General features: G+C 44.6%; 4 protein-coding genes across 4 annotated transcripts; 3 read left to right on the top strand and 1 right to left on the bottom strand. All coding sequences in view use genetic code 12, as the record gives it.

Annotated features, from left to right (window-relative positions):
• Positions 1-229: 229 nt before the first annotated feature.
• On the top strand, positions 230-1,054 carry SUR7 (Sur7p; the record flags this gene model as incomplete). Its single annotated transcript, XM_029037394.1, has 1 exon — positions 230-1,054. One exon carries the CDS (start codon positions 230-232, stop codon positions 1,052-1,054), a length of 825 nt encoding a protein of 274 aa, XP_028888450.1.
• Positions 1,055-3,629: 2,575 nt separating this feature from the next.
• Positions 3,630-5,933, top strand: PTK2 (protein kinase; the record flags this gene model as incomplete). Its single annotated transcript, XM_029037395.2, has 1 exon — positions 3,630-5,933. One exon carries the CDS (start codon positions 3,630-3,632, stop codon positions 5,931-5,933), a length of 2,304 nt encoding a protein of 767 aa, XP_028888451.2.
• A 125-nt stretch (positions 5,934-6,058) lies between these two features.
• Positions 6,059-6,996, bottom strand: RPL32 (60S ribosomal eL32 domain-containing protein; the record flags this gene model as incomplete). Its single annotated transcript, XM_029037396.2, has 3 exons — positions 6,059-6,441; positions 6,718-6,756; positions 6,951-6,996. 3 exons carry the CDS (start codon positions 6,994-6,996, stop codon positions 6,059-6,061), a joined length of 468 nt encoding a protein of 155 aa, XP_028888452.2.
• Positions 6,997-8,353: 1,357 nt separating this feature from the next.
• On the top strand, positions 8,354-16,081 carry FMP27 (Fmp27p; the record flags this gene model as incomplete). The annotated part of the gene is made up of 1 exon (XM_029037397.2): positions 8,354-16,081. The coding sequence occupies one exon, from the start codon at positions 8,354-8,356 to the stop codon at positions 16,079-16,081; it is 7,728 nt and encodes a 2,575-aa protein (XP_028888453.2).
• Positions 16,082-16,139: the final 58 nt, after the last annotated feature.

The raw sequence follows: 16,139 nt of genomic DNA on the forward strand, positions 1-16,139 counted from the left end.
CATCACCCATTTGCTACTACTTTGCTTTTTTTTCCAAAGAACTAATAGTATCTTCATTTGAGCGATCTGAACTTCGTTTGGCCCATCAATTGAAAAAGTAAAGGCTCAGTACTGTTCTATCCGTTCCCCCCCTGGCCTTGGTTATTCAAATAGCAACCAAACACATCTCATCAAATAAACAGAAACACCCTTTCGTTTTCCCCATCAACGACACTTTCCAAACTCCAAAATGCTCAGAGCTAGCGGCACTTTCGTCAACCTCTTTTTGTTAGCCGGTACCACCCTTTTGTTGATCTTTATTGTCTTGGCTGGCTCCGTCAACCATTTCCCATTCAACAGATTCGAATGGCTTAGAGCCGATACTTCTCAAATTGAGGGTGCTTACGGCGAGTCCAAGTGGTTTTTCTGGGGTGTTTGTGATGCAAGCAACCTTTCCAATTGTATGACCGGTCCTGCCTACCCAATCTCTCCTAACAGGAACTTTGGCACTGAGCAAGGTGTCCCAAGCGATTTCATCAACGATGACTCCACCTTCTTCTACTTGTCGAGATTTGCCTTTGCTTTCCTCATCATTGGTTTTATCTTCACTGCTCTTGCCTTCATTGTCGACATGGCTGGCTTCTGCTTTGACTTCATTGAGAGAATTGTTATCATTTTGGTCACCCTAGCTCTCTTCTTTATTGCTGGCTTTGCTGCTTTCCAGACCTCCGTGGCTGTGTTGGCAAGAAACGCTTTTAAGGACGAGAACTTGAGTGCCAAGCTTGGTGTCAAGGGTTTCGCTATAATGTGGACGGCAGTGGCTTGTTTAGCTATCATTTGGTTCATCACTTGTGCCAACAACATTGCCACCTCCTACAAGAAGCACATTGAAAATGTCCGCGGTAGCGAAGGAGGCTACTACCCTCAGGGTCCACAGGACGGCGGCGAGCTCGCTGACGACTCCTCATTCACCAGATCGGTGCCTGTGGAGAAGGACGCCAACGCTGGCAGCGGTGGTATCCGTTTTTTCAGAATCAAGAGAAACCAGAAGCCCTCCGATGAAGAGAGCGTTTAATTAAGTCGAAAGAGTCTCTTTTTCGCTTTCCCACCTCCTTCATCATCAGGGTGACCTCGATAAGCATTGTCGGCCACTGCTGGCACCATGTGATTTGCTGATTTTGATACCGTATGTGTAATATACAAGTAATTGATCTTCAGTGTAAGTGATAGAGGAGAGTAGTTTAGGAGAATTAGGGTACGGCTGCATATGCACCATGACGAGAAGTGTAAATCTGAGGTACTCTAGAGGCGTTTATTTAAGCCTTGATACTGAGAGTTAAATTAATAAACTAAAAAAAAAAAAAAGAAAGAAAAGAAAAAAAAAAAATATATATATATATAGTGATCATTGGATGGTGAACAAGTCGTGTTGATTTTTGAATGCTGTATCAGTTCTGTGAACAATCTGAGTGACCGTGAAAATCTACCAAAAAGTCGTGAACAGATCGAGGGTGGGGATACCCAAATTTTGCAAATGTGTGATATTAAAGATGACATGAATTGGTAGGATAAACAGCTGATCTCTTTGCCCGACGATATGTCAGTCAGTAGTGAAGTCATTCAAGTATCCATGGACAAACTGTCGCAGTAAGTTCTAACAGAGTGAGACCTACAACCCTAATACCCAGAAACCGTAAAGTTGAAGACAATATCCGTTGCGAGGTCGACATTGCGGCCTCAAAAATTCAAGGAGGCGCTCTTTAACGACGTCACACACTTTGTAATTTTTTCTTCTGATGAAGGTTCCTTTGAAATATTCAAGATAAATATCAACGGAGTATCTTTTCGCAGCCACCGCCCTCGTGGTACATAACAACACAACCTGCGACTAAGTTTGATGCTTTGGATTGTTTTTCTCGCTTCTTTTGCTGCTTTACGTATACTTGTCTGATCGTTCTTGAAGAACCTTAGCGTAGGCTCGCCTGGATGAGGTGCGTTAGTGTGAGGCACGGGCGGGATCCGGCGCTGCGATCAAGTCACCATGATGTAAACTATCACTATGAATATCTTCATGTCACCGGGACGTGGGAACAGATAAGAAGAAAAGGATGAAAGGAAAAGGTAAAAAGAAGTCAGAAATAGAACTTCTATGAAGAAACAAAGAGCTTAGAAGTGTACGGTCGGAGTGTCTCTGGTTTGTAAGACCTTTTTGACACTGTGTACCAAGATATGGCGACTTATCTCCTCCCAAAGACAATGTCAGGCAGCTTGAAGTGTAGAACAAAAAAAGGAAAGGCATAACAGGGTGCAACTAGGCAACCGATGAGGCCTTGATTCTGTTCAACAACCTGCAAATTACTGGAGGGCGCCTCCGTTTACAGGCAGGCCGTTGTGCAAACGAAAGAAAGTCAATAACGTCGAAATGAATCAAGAGAATACAAGCTGATGTAAGCGCTGGATTCGATTTGTTGTCTTCAACAAATTGACGAGGTATTCAGCATCCATGAACTAGGCTCGGTCTTCCAAGCAGCTACAAGAACAACTATAAAAAAATTATTCTGAGTCCATTCCCTCTCTCAGTAAAGTCCCTAGTGTTCGACAGCAAAGCGTGTATAATAATGGCGTCATATTCACCCAGCTTTTAACCTGGAGACTTTTGCAGCTATTATCAGTAGCAGGTACAATGCATGGTTCTTCATCTACAATCATCGGCCGACAAAGGGTCTAAAAAAGAGAGCCAAAGAATCACCAGTAGACTCCTTTTCAGAAAAGAACGGCCCGTGTGGCTCTTCAAAATGTTATCCGCTAGTATATTTCCAACTCCAAGGCGCTGTCCACTTAACTTTCTTCGATGGGCGTTTTCGCAGCCACTGGCTCAAAAGAGGAAGGCACAACAAAACCCATCAGCACCGGCGAATGACCATGATCCGAAAAGTTACCTCCAAAACCCCCACCACTCAGCCAAAGAAACACCGTTTCTGGCGACTTGCATGGTTGTGGAATCTGTACTTAGTGGACCCTGTTCGATGCGGATTATTGCTGCCCCTGGCCGACGTAGTGAGGAGGCGACGAGAAAATAAAAAGAAAAGAATGTCTGCCGGCCTCAATTGATGCCTCCCTCATGGTCCCAACACTAATTAATCAGAAACAAAAGCAGTCAATTGCCATAGTAAACGCGGATATTCGCCCCACTTCTCTTTTTTTCCAAGTAATCATTACCCTTTACCTAATTTTTTCATTTTGAGGCTGCTTCTTCTATCGACTCGCCTTTTTTTCCTCTGTCGTTATCGCTCTCAATCACCAGGGCACTCTTAAAATTCCTTCTCCTCCCCCCAGTGCGATTTCCCCAGACGGTCGGCCCCACCTGCTCCGCAAGACCTGGGGAAACGCCCACAGGAATTTCTTGTAAAAAAAAAGGATCTAAGGCAAATTTACCTTTTTCTCGAGCTCCCGCTTGCCTAAACGAGCGGGACCACGGAGCCGTATTTCTTTTCTGCCTCTTCTTCTCCCCTATAATTCTTCCTCCCTCGATGTTCCATCCTCGCCCGTCCTGTACTACACAATCGCAATAAAGTCGGCCCAAAAGAACCTTGTCTGCTTCTCTTCTTCCCTCCACCCTCTCCTAACCCGCCCAAGTGTTGTGTCTGGAAATGACCGAGAAACATCACTTGAAGCACCTTTTTCACAGGGAAAAGACTCCCAAGGCCGAACGGACCTCCTCCCATCATGGCCTTCTGAAGCTCTTCCACAAGAGAGACCGCAGCCCGGAGGGTCTGGAAAAGACCTCCACCACGACCCCAAGCACACCCCTGGGGCCGTCTTCCGAGCTGAATGTGTCGAGAACACCGTCTGTGTTTTCGATGAAGCGGTCGGATACAAACGCTCTTCGAGAGAGACCGCAGGCGCCGCCCCCAGTCAATAGACCAGTCAAGAGAGCTGAGACGTTTGCCCACGCTCCTCTGCCCAAGTTGGGCTTAAGCAAGAAGAAATCGTTCAATGGGAACGTTGCAAGCGGGTTTGTTGCACCGCCTCACCATGACAAGATCAAGTACAATCCATATGGCTTGATCAAGAACCCGCTGGACCAGGTGCCTCATCTGGCCTCTTTCTACTTGAAAGGTGGGCCTGAATCGGACGTCAAAGTGCCTGCTAACCCGGTGGCCAACCCCAACGACTACTTGCCCAACGAAATGCATGAGAATCACGTCAACTTCTTGGACGATTTCGAGTTTGAGACTGACGTCCACAAGCTCGGCGATGGTGGATCGGCAGAGGTACGCATTGTACAATTGGCCACTAACAAAAAGAAGCTTTATGCATTGAAGAAGCTCTCAATGTTCCGCCACGAGTCTGATGAAGAATTTTATGATCGCTCTTCGAAAGAATACATCATCTCTCGCAAGGCATCTGATCTGAGACATGTGGTATACAGTTTGGCTCTCTTAAGGCTACAGTCACAAGGCACTATCACTAGAGGATGGGGAATCGTCATGGAGTACTGTCGGGGTGGCGACCTTTTTAGTCAGATTGTCAAGCCTGGTTGGAAAAGGTCCCCCATGGTAGAGAAGTTTTGCATATTCAAACAGATTGCATATGGCCTCAAGTATCTCCATGATCATGACATAGTACATCGGGACATGAAGCCAGAAAACATTTTGTTGGACTCCAACGGCGTGGCGAAGCTTTGTGATTTTGGCGTGAGTGATTATGGCCACGAGGACCCTCAAAACTTCGACTCTCCGCTTAAGAGGTTCACCACATACGTTGGTTCTCCCCCATACTCCCCTCCAGAAGTGATGAAGCTCAAGGACGCTAGCCATTCCGAGAAGGCGTCTCTTGCGTACGATGGGTTTAAGATGGATGCGTGGGGGCTCGGGATGCTTCTCTTTTGCATAGTTTACGCCGGCGTCCCCTTCCAGCAATCCTCCCTTCACGATCACCAATTTAGAGACTACAAGTTCAACAGAGATAGGTTTTGCTCCGATCACCCGCTGTTCAAGACCAACGCTGATTACGCTAGGGGTCCAGGGTCGAAATTTAAGTGGGCTGCAAGATTTGAAAGCAATGGCGCGGCTAGGGTAGCTTGGAAGCTCTGTGATCCTAGTGTCAAAACCAGATACGATTTAGACGTTTTGTTTAATGACCCGTGGTTACAAGGCTTGGAAATGTGCATTTATGAACACCCCGACCAAAATGTTAATCATATAATCCACGGTAACGGCGCTACATCATCATCTAATTCATCAGTTTACGCCCCCTCAGGAGCTCCATCAAGAAAGAATACGTCATACGGCCAGATTGAAGACGAAGGTAACCTACATACCCCATTCAGGAGCATGTTGGACATGCCCAGCTTGCAACAAGCCAACGCCGATGATACCTCGTCAGTAAAGTCAAGCTCGCTGTTGCTGCATTCAAAGGTAAATGAGGAGAAAGTTCTCAAGAACAGAGGCAGCAGTGATGCTTCGCTCCATACATTATCTTCAGCTGGATCGAGCAGCGGTAAGCTCAAATCAATGTGCGATGTAGGCATTGATAAGAATACCTTACCGAGAGTCGCTGAAGCCGAACATGAAGACGGGAAGACCACACTACCGGCAGTACATGAAGGAAGTGAGTCTCATGAAGAGAACAATGGCACAGCGAATGGGGATGCTCAGGCGGATGCCAGTAATGAGCTACAGGACTGCTTGGATCAAACAGAAAAGTTGACCCTCAATGAGGGAGAGTCTAGATTGGCCGTGAACGGTGAAAGCGAAGATGGAAAGGGCAGACATGAGTCAACTGCCTCTTGTGTTACAGGTGAAGAGAATGAACCGGCCAACTTCCTCAAGGAGAAAGTGCTTTACGATAGCGACGACTTGAAGATAGACAGCAACGGATTTTGCGAATTGGGTTACAGGATTAGGAAACACCACCACCTTGATATCAGTGCAGCGAAATCGAAGAGGTGATGGCGAACATGACATATAGACCATAGGCTAATGAACCGCGCCTAAGGAGTTATCTTTTGTAGTCTACAATTGTAGTCGATGATTATTGTGTATTCGTTACGTCAACCCAGATTATACAGAAAAACTTAGGCCTCCAAAGCAACTCTACCCTTGGGGTTGGTGACCTTGACACCCAAAGACTTGGCCTTGGTGACAATCTCGACTCTGTTCTTGGAAGAGACGTTGTGGGCAATCTCAGCAGCGTGGGTCTTGTTGTGCATCAACAAGGCATCCAAGTCCTGAGTGTTTCTAACCAAGTAAACCTTGTAACCAGATGGGTTCAAGTACTTGGTCTTCTTGTTGGAACCGTAACCAATGTTTGGCTGACGGATGGTGCCTCTGAATCTTCTTCTGACACACGAGTCGATACCCTTCTGCTTTCTCCAGTTCTCGGCAACTCTCTTGTATCTGTCAGAGTGATGTCTCTTGAACTTCTTGGTGTACTTCTTAACAATCTTGACAGAGGACACTACTTGTTAGTATAATGATAAAAGGGAGTTTGAAGGGGGATGTGAACGAAGCTGAGGCTTATATTGAATTTGTGATGGAAAATTTGATGCTCTCGAGTTTCCATTGTACATCACACATCTTGGGAATCTTCATAAATGGTGAAATCGATGGGGTGAAAAATTCATCGTAATGGGGGATCACAAATTGGACATAAAAGATTTTGACTTCAGTTTCGTTTCGTTCGATTCAAACAGCCAGCATGGACCTCTTCAACAAGGGTTTTCCAATTACATACTTTTGGCAGTGTTGTCAGTAAGCTGTAGAAAAGGAGGGCCTAAGTCGGTAGGTTATTAAAATTTTTCCCTGGGCATCCTGCGCGAGGACCGGTAGAGGATTGAGCGACTATGAGAAGAAAGTGGTCTATGTGCAGGTGGCGGGCCTTCTATATCATGAGGTTTCAGCCCTAAATAATTGCACGTGACACAACGTATTTTAGTGAAGCTTTTGGAATGGCGGTGGCTGCGAAACGGGTCAAGTGGGCACCAAAAGGGCCCATTATCGATGTGCTCCACATGTTGACTGAAATTCTTCAGTTAGTCAAAATCTAAATAGAGGTAAGTGTTACTCTAGAGTCGGTTGCGTGTGCTGGTATCAAAATTTTTTTCTACAGTTGTGCTTGGTAGTATCAGTTCTCCTTGTGTCATGAAGGGTATGTGTGATGGTGGGACTCTTAGGCTTTATCAATGTATAGGCATGTGTATGTCTGCTTTGAGTATAGTTCACCCACACAATCAGGAGACGCCTTTGTGTCTTATACGATATTCATAGGTACCGAGATATATGAAGCTGCAGACAATTGCAAGCCTCAGTAGATTCATAGAGTCAGCGAAATGAAACTCAAGCATCATATGAAGGATATAAAGGAATATCCAGAAGGTTGGATGTCCTTTGAAATGCAGAGTGTTCTGTAGTGCTCGATACCAAGTAACATGCACGGCGGGCTCGATGGCTGCGAATTTCCAGTCCCCGACACTTTCCACAACTGATCGAAGGCTCAAAACACGCAAAGAAATTCAAAAACTACCATCAGGTAAAAACCTCCAAAATTTTAGGAAAGCAATGGGTCTTCACCTGTTGGGTCCCTGTGTGGCCCCTGTTGTGCCCAAGTGAGACATCACACGACCGATTCTGGCCAAGCCCACCAAATCTTAAAGTTAGTCGAGGAAAAGGGGCTCTTGACAGCACATCGCTGAAGTACTAAGGGCTCTACTGTCTCATTCGAAGAGATAATCCAGTTGCTATATTAATGAAAGGCGGCTGCCTCGTCATGTTGTTCAAGCGAAGGGTCTCTGCGATGGACCATTGTTAAGCCTTGCACAGTGTAACTGTGCTTCTGAAGGGCAAATACCATGATCAAAACAGGAAAGTTACCTATGAGCTCTGAAAAAAGCAATCGGAAACTTGGGCTCATTTTTCGGTTTTGTCTGACCCAAAATCTTAAATTCTTCTCTTCCCCATCTCCACTACCTCGTAATAGTCTGCCATATTCCTGCGCAACTTTACACTTTTACATATGCACGAGCCTTTAGCGAGAAACCACTCTGGTGAGAGTTAGCCAGGCAACTTGCTGAAAAGCAGCAATCCAATTTCTCAGTCCCACTTTGTGATTCATGCTTGTTCTCCTGGTCCATTCTTCCTGATTCGACTCTTGCACATTCCCAACTTTTTCTTTCCATTCCTATTCATCTCTCTTGCTTGCTGCCAAACAGGGCTGATAGTAAACATCTGCCTCTCTGCACACTGCATGCTCTAAAAGTGTCTCCGAACAGAAACTCTACACATTTATCAAGCCCCAACACATCCTCCCGAGATCTTACATTTACAAGCTCTCCCTCGCTCACCGTTCATATTCACTTCCCCATTTTACGTAAATGCACTCGCTTGTTCACTGGGCCGGCGTTGCAGCGTGTTTGTGGGTTGCTGGCTGGCTTCTAGTGTACTGGCTCACGGGGAGCTGGTTGGGCTACATTAGCATCAATAACGGGGTATCGTTTAATCATGTTTGTTTGAAGCTGAGCAGACTCAAAGTTTACGCTGGCTCCGTACGGTTCCGTCTATGGGGGAACTCAAAACGGATGATAATCACAGACTTGCGGGTGGAAATTCTCCCGAACCAAGATAACGGTAAGACGAAAAGGACGACTCTGCAGTCGAAAGGTAGTCCACTTGACAGCTCAGAGCCAATTTCGATTTTTCCAAGGAGATTTCACTGGTTCTTTAGATTTCTTCTATGGCACTTCCCCACAGTCGACGTGGAGCTCAAGCTGTCGCAATTGGTGCTTTCACGAGACTTAGTGGAACTCGAGAGGGCTCATTTGGTCTTAAAAAAGCAGACAAACGCTCACAGGAAGAAATCTTTGTATCTTGCGCTCGACGTGGCTTGCCAAAACATCTTGTCGTCGCCGCAGCTGGCTGCCTCAAAGGTGCCTCCGTTATCCATAGGAACGATCAATGTCCAGGCTAAAACAACCGTGAGTCCTTCAGACGGGGTGGTCAACGATACGATAGTTCAGCTATTTTTGGACAATCTGGAGGTTGGAGCGTTTCAGATCCTCAGACACCTCTTCCAAGAGGACAAGGAGGATGCACCTTCGCCGGCTACTGAATCCAAAGCCATCTCCAGAGAACAGCAGCTTCAAAAGTCAGTGGATAAGCTCACGCGTATCCATCAAAGGATCTCTCTGACGTTCAAGGAGGTCTCTTTCAATATCAGCAACTCTCGCATATTAGGGATCCCATGTATCCCCACTTCTTCTACGTGTGATTTGGAAGAATACTTCTCTCATGTTGATCCATCGCTATCTTTCACTATATCAGTGAAATCCTTGGCTGTCCAGGCTTCCCATCTAGCTAATACCGCTGCAGGATTCATGGCCCTTTTTAATAACAAACTCGACAGGCCTATTCATTTGACCACATCTGCTGTACTTTTACAGATGTTTTTTGTTACGAGAAAATTTGATGAAACTACAAAGCTGTGGCACTCCGATGTCGACGAGTTCCTCAACATACCTAATCTAGGGTTCTCCCTCAAGACTAACTTCCTCGATCACTTGGCAAAAGGATACGGATTCAAAGACTGTACGATGGAGCTCTACTCCTCCGTTAGCAATCCTGTCTTAGACCTCAGCGTCAGTCAGATAGCCTTGCTTTCATATAATCGTATCTTGGCACAGAAGGTGATGATTCTTCGGAAGCTCGCCAAAACACAACACCAGAGAACTCCTTCTGTCGGCACTCCACCTGGGGATGATCTTGACGACCAATCTCGTTCCAACTCTGACTCCAGTCCTGAGACCCCTGTGGCTCACAGATTTGACACTCCTTACGACTCGACTAAGCACCCACCCACCACTCTTTTGGATAAGGCTGTCAGCCTACTTAATGAATACTACCCCCAGATTGGCATAAAGATCACAGTTGAACAGCCACAGTATGTTATTCGTCTGGATGGCGAGCAAGTCAAGTTGGTAGACATCTCTTATTCATTAATGTATTTTCATTTGCTTACAACAGCAAAGAACGATTACGATGCCAACTGCCATGTGCTTCATCCGTGTCTTAAGTTCTCTAGAAAGGTTGATATTCCTAGAGCTGATGAAAATCCACGTATAAGCGAAGAAGTGATTGGGTGTAATAATGCAGAGCTCAGGTTCCACGTTTTAAAGAACCTTCGTCTAAAAGTTTCAGGTTTAGTCGAGAATACCTTCGTCAACCTAGGTAAACCTGACGTGCTTAATGGACTCAATGAAATTATCACTAGTGTGACGAAGATCACATTCTTGAACTTACGCAATGGTTCGGTTAATCAGTTTTTAAATAATCGTCTAGTCGAAAATTTTGGGAGTGAGCCTTCAAAGAAGTCACATCGATCCAAGAATGACAAGCGTTTTACAATGAGCAAATTCTACAGAACCTTGCCATCTTGGTTCGTATCTGCGAAGTTCGAAGTAAATGGTCTTCAAGCAGTGCTTGGGTCTACTTCACCACTTTTACCTCCAGAGCTCATTGCTGAATTATCAAAGAAGTCTACAGCTTTCATGACCGACTCAGAGCAACTAATCGAGCTAAAGATTCTCCATCACCACATGGAGATCATCAACGAAGATGTCTCACTCATGAAAAATCGTCACGAATATAGTAGCTCAGAATCACTGGAGACACTTGCCCTTTCTACTGAGGGCTCTCTATTTTGGAAGGTACTGGCGGGCCTCAGAGGGCTCTCCCTTCATGCAAAGAAAAAGGCTACCAGAAGTTCCCCTTTGCTCACGGTTAATGAGTTTGGTGCATCGATTGCCGCTTTGAGACTTGATGAGGGGAACGAAATGATTGTTGATTCTAAGATTGACGAAATTGGAGGCTCAGTCGATAGAAAGAAAGTATTCACGATTCTTGGGCTGATACATTTAATTTTACAGACCATTGTCTTTCCGGTGAAAGAGATAAAAGCTGAAATAAGGAAGGACTTGGAACAATTCCAGAGGCATGAAAGGAGAGGAAGTTTTGTGGAGGAAGGTGGAGTTGTGAGATTCCAATTCAGTCTCGGCAAAATCAATTATCTTGCCAAGCTTTCAGACGAGTTCAAACTTCGTTTACAGGCATTTGGCGCAAACTTTACATCCAGAAACAATGTCTTTGATTCGAACGTTAACTTCATTCGTCTTTTGGCAGATTCGCCTCATCACAAGAATTTGTGGTGCAGACTTGCATGCGTTGACTCCATCACCATCAAGCTTAATGACCCACAGGAAGATGAGAATATCATGATTTATTCATCTCATGTACGCTTCTTCCAACCGAATTCATTTGTTGTTTATAAGCTTTTCGATAATATCTCTATCTTCATGAAGATTATCAAGCACCTTGTGAAATGCCTTAACTCGGAAAAGAAGAGTACAGTTGTATTCCCTACTGAGTCTCCTCCACTCAAGGTGCCAAATGTGAGATTCTGTGCAACAAATTTGACATACCTTATGGAAGACGATCCTTTTGAAGTTGAGCTTGGCTTGCAATTTCAATTGGGCTTGGTTGAGCAGAGAAAGCGAATGGACATGCTTTCTGCTTTAGAAGAGAAAGTCAAGCAAATGAAGTTGACGGAAGAAGAATTTGATCAAGCTCTTTGCCGAGTACGTTCTACGATTTCCGATCTGTGGATCAGGAAAGTCAGGGCTTACAAAGACTCCTTGACCAGGGAAATTGAGGAAAACAACAGGTATATTGTTGGCAATGAGCTTGATATCCCAGAGAGTGATAATGACAGAATCGTTGGGTATCCCTTCGTTCCACCACTATTGAAAATTGTGATGTCAGACCTTGATATCCTCATAAAGTCTCCAGAATTCCCAATCTCGGAAATCTCCCAATATATCCATGATGTCGGTCAAGGTGTTCCCAAAGACACGAAATACAACCTCATGCTTCCAACTTACATCGATATGCACGTCAACGAGTTGAGAATGCACCTTAGAGACTATCCTCTTCCCTTGCTCCATTTGCCTAGAGCGTTGGATGCTAAAGGAAGAGGAAGAGCTTTAATGATGAAGGGTCATCTTGTCATTGGCGAAGCACTCTGCCTCGAAAAGGAACATTTGAGGCAAATGGAGGTTCAGTTGAGCGATCCTTCGAGTGACTTGAACAATGATCTTCACAAGTATGACCATCTCACCATCAACAAATCCTTGAGTTCTGTGAAGATCTATACCGATATGGACGTCCAATTTGACTCGAATGGTCCCTGTCGTTTTGTTTGGGGTCAAGCTTACCAGTTTGGCATTCAACAAGTTATGTTGAACTTCGACTCGTTTTCTAAACCTCCTGTGGACCCGTCAAATAAACTTGGTTTCTGGGATAAGTTGCGTATGCTTCTTCATGGGAAATTTTCAATTCGAGCACAAGGATCCACTCAAGTCGAGGTTGCATTTAAGGGTGGAAGAGACCCGTACGATCTCTTCCCTCAGTCTGCTGGGTTTATTCTCTCTTTCAAGGATGAAGTGATTTGGAGAATCAATCATCATGACGACTCCTTGAGATTCTTCGATATCCTGGCCAAGACAGTTTCTTGGTATGTGCCAAATTACTTAGCTGCTCCCTTAATGTCATGGACAAGGGACAGCTCGAAGTCTATTTTTCTCCCCGATTTCCACCAAATGATCAATACGGTGCATGGTTATTATTTGTTGAGAACCCGTAGCCATCCAACTTCCGAGGATGCTGAAAACCCTAACATTAATATTGAAGAGAAGATGGCAATCCAGTTGAGCGGTGGAATTCGGTATGTCGTCGGTTTTCTCCTACAAAGGCAGTCTTCTGATGGAGGAGTGACAAATGACTGTGTTCCCCACTATGATATTGTACCGTTCAATCCAGAATACACTTCTGAAGACCACGATACGTATAAGTATTTCAGAAGTATTAAGCTACATATGACCATGTCGTTGGCTGCACATACAGATGACAGTTATAACACAATTCATTTGAGTCCTGGAACATTTAACATATTCTTCAAGTGGTGGAGCATGTTCCAAGGTAACATGATGCTCCCGATCAGAAAGGGAATTGTCTTTGGCGAAAAGAAGGCAAGCCCGAAGTTCTCTCAGCACTTATTTCTGAATAAGTTTTTGTTCAATGTCAGAAATTTATTCATCAGTCACATTTATCGTGGTGACTACTTTGATCAGGACGAGGATTACGTTGAGTGTTTTGGTCTAAGAGCTCGCGTCAAAGACTTCACCGTTGATTTGCATCAGGAAAAAGAGGAACGTATCTCATTACACAAGTCTTCTGGTAAAGAAATCAAAGCTTTGAAAATGATTATGAAGCTAGGCGAAGTTAGTCTATCTGAGATCGATATGCGTCTGATGCATGCAAAGATCTTTAAGGATGTCTATCACCCAGGCCTGAAGAAGCATGGGCACTGCAAGGTCAAGATTTTTGACAATAACCGCCAGTGGTTCGATCCTAGAGACTTCCATGAGGCCTTCATTTCAAAAAGAGTAGAAACATTCAAGCTCGTTGAAGTTCACCCAATGGCATACTCTGAAAGGTTTTCATACATTAAGGATACTACCAATATATCACCAGGACGGAAAGATGAATCAGATAGAACTCATGACTGCAAGTTAAACATGCAAGACATCCACAGCCCACAGATCAATGTGCTCAAGCGAAGGCTTGCTGATTTGGAGCTGGTAAGTCCGCGAGATAGAGACAGTGACATCAAAAGAAGAATCAGTGCTTTGAAGGTTTTCATCAGGAAAGTCAACGAAGAAAAAGAGCATACGAGCAGACGACAGAGTGTTCAAGAAAACGTTAAGAAGAAAGAACATTTTCAGAACCGTTTTATTGTGACCTCAATGCTTTTTAAATGGAACGTGAAGATTCGAGACATTTTCATCAAGTACTTATTATTCGCCCAGATGAAAGCCAAATCACGCAAGTTGCTTTCGTATGAGTTTGTCAGCATGTTGGAGAAAATTGTCAATAACGAAGACGGCCGCTCGGACCGATTCTCCATAGTTTCGTCATCCGTTGGCGGGGAATCAGTGAGAGATAGGAAACTCAGTCAGACACTGATGGGTGTTGGTAGCTCCCAAGAACGCTTAGACAATTTTGATGCTATCCTAAGAGATGTCGCAGGCGATGAGAAGATAGCAGAAGATTACAAGATCGAGGTCATTGGTGTGCAAATTCAGTTCCATACAGAAGAGGTCATGGACACTGTTTCAATCTTATCGGCACCATTGTTAGAACTGAAGATACTCTCAGTTCTTCCTAAGAGTGATAATCCTTTGGTCATAAATACCACAGTTCCTGAAAGGAGGCACGGTGTCTTGCTTCACGAAGCAAGTGTGTCTGTGCTCGAGAGGAAAGACGTGGAGCATGGACATAGCATATTGGAGGCAAATCCCTACGGCAGTATCTCCAACTGGCCACCTTGGCTTGGTGCAGAGACTTGCAAGGACAGTTCACTCATTAATAAGACGTTCTTGCCAATTGAGCGAATGTCGGTGATGATTACATACGATAAGGTCATGTCAGTCAACGAGGATAAGTCTGAGGACGAAATCGAAAGAAATGCTGATGACAAAACTTTGGAAGAGCAGGCAGACTCCTCGCAAAATAAGCTTCGCGTGGATATACCGAAGGTGATGATCACATCTACTTCGAAGCAGTATCTTGCACTTTACGCTACTGCTCTTAACTTGTTTCACTACTCCGACCCACTCACAAGTCAACTCAAAGAAAAGCTTTCGAAACTCAATTTCCAAACGGAGTTCGAAGACTATCATGCAATGCACCAACGTTTGGTGAATCTACATTGTTATCTGATGACGCTCGGAACTTTATTAAGGGGCTACGGTTACAGACACGAGTATCTAGAGAATGAGGAGCTCAACCAGTTCCTATTCCTCAATTCTGAGCTGGACGATACAATTAACGAAATTATGTTCACGGTGGAAGCGTTGCTTATGCGGGATGCCTTCAATGACTCGTCCAGACAGACCGTCGCTGATTGGATTATCGGTACGGACGAGATTGTTCTTCACATGTTACAAGATGACAAGCAACCGATTTTGGACCTAAGAATTGAGGGCGGGACGTGTAAGAGAGTGTTGATGGATGACAATTCGAACGACAACAGAGTGCAGATCAAGAACATTCAGGGTAACAACTTGGTGAGGGGTGCGCCGTACAAACGATTTGTTGAGCCAGTGTATCCACCCGATGAAGATGATCTCATCACTGTCGATTGGTCAATGCAAAAGCCTATTGGTGGGATCAAGATAATTGAGAACTTTGAGATCAAATCTAGGCCGTTGAAAATTAGAGTTGACGAGGTGACTGGAAGACAATTGATGCAATTTATCTTCCAGACAGACAAAGAGAGTGAGATAGAGAAGAGTACTTTGATCAAGATGAATAATGACTTGAAGAACAAGGACGACAAGGATGAGAAAGAAGACGATGAAGCGAACAAAGAAAACAACGAGGACATTGACGACGACGCACTATCAGAGCAGGCGTCTCTCACGAGTACGACTGCCATTTCAGAGAAAGATACGAGGCTTGCTGTCTCACGAACAAAGACCAAAACAGTCAAAAAGAAAAGTTCTATGAAAGAGTCATCATTTTCTAGCGGAGATATGGGAGACTTTGAAGAAGACGTTGGCAAGATGATTGAAAGATCAAAAAAGTATTTTAGTGTTACTAATATGAACTTTCAGCCCTTTGAAGTGATGATATCTTTGAAGCTCAAACGAGGATTTAGAAGATTGTTGAACGTAACCGACTTCACTTTGCAGCTTCCGGGCTTTCACGTTGAAAAGGAGCTCTTGTCGATGTTGGACGTTGTGGAGATGATGAAATCAATGTTGATCAAATCACTCTTTTCACATAGTGGTCAGCTCTTGAAGAACATGATGAAGACCAGTCGGCACAATCGCAAAAAAGACCGTTATTTGCGCAAAGAAGCTGAACGGATTCAAACTCAAACAAAGGACGGGACACACGTCTCCGGGTACCAAATTCAAGACAATCTGGGTTCAGATATCCCCTACAAAACTACTGAGGAACTTGTGCAAGGCCAAGTGAGGGCGTGACCCAGACAAACATTCCATCATTAACATTTCATTATATATGTACGCATTCACCACAGCT

This window comes from Candidozyma auris, chromosome 4 (genome assembly GCF_003013715.1).
Source record: "Candidozyma auris chromosome 4, complete sequence".
Lineage (NCBI taxonomy): Eukaryota > Fungi > Ascomycota > Pichiomycetes > Serinales > Metschnikowiaceae > Candidozyma > Candidozyma auris.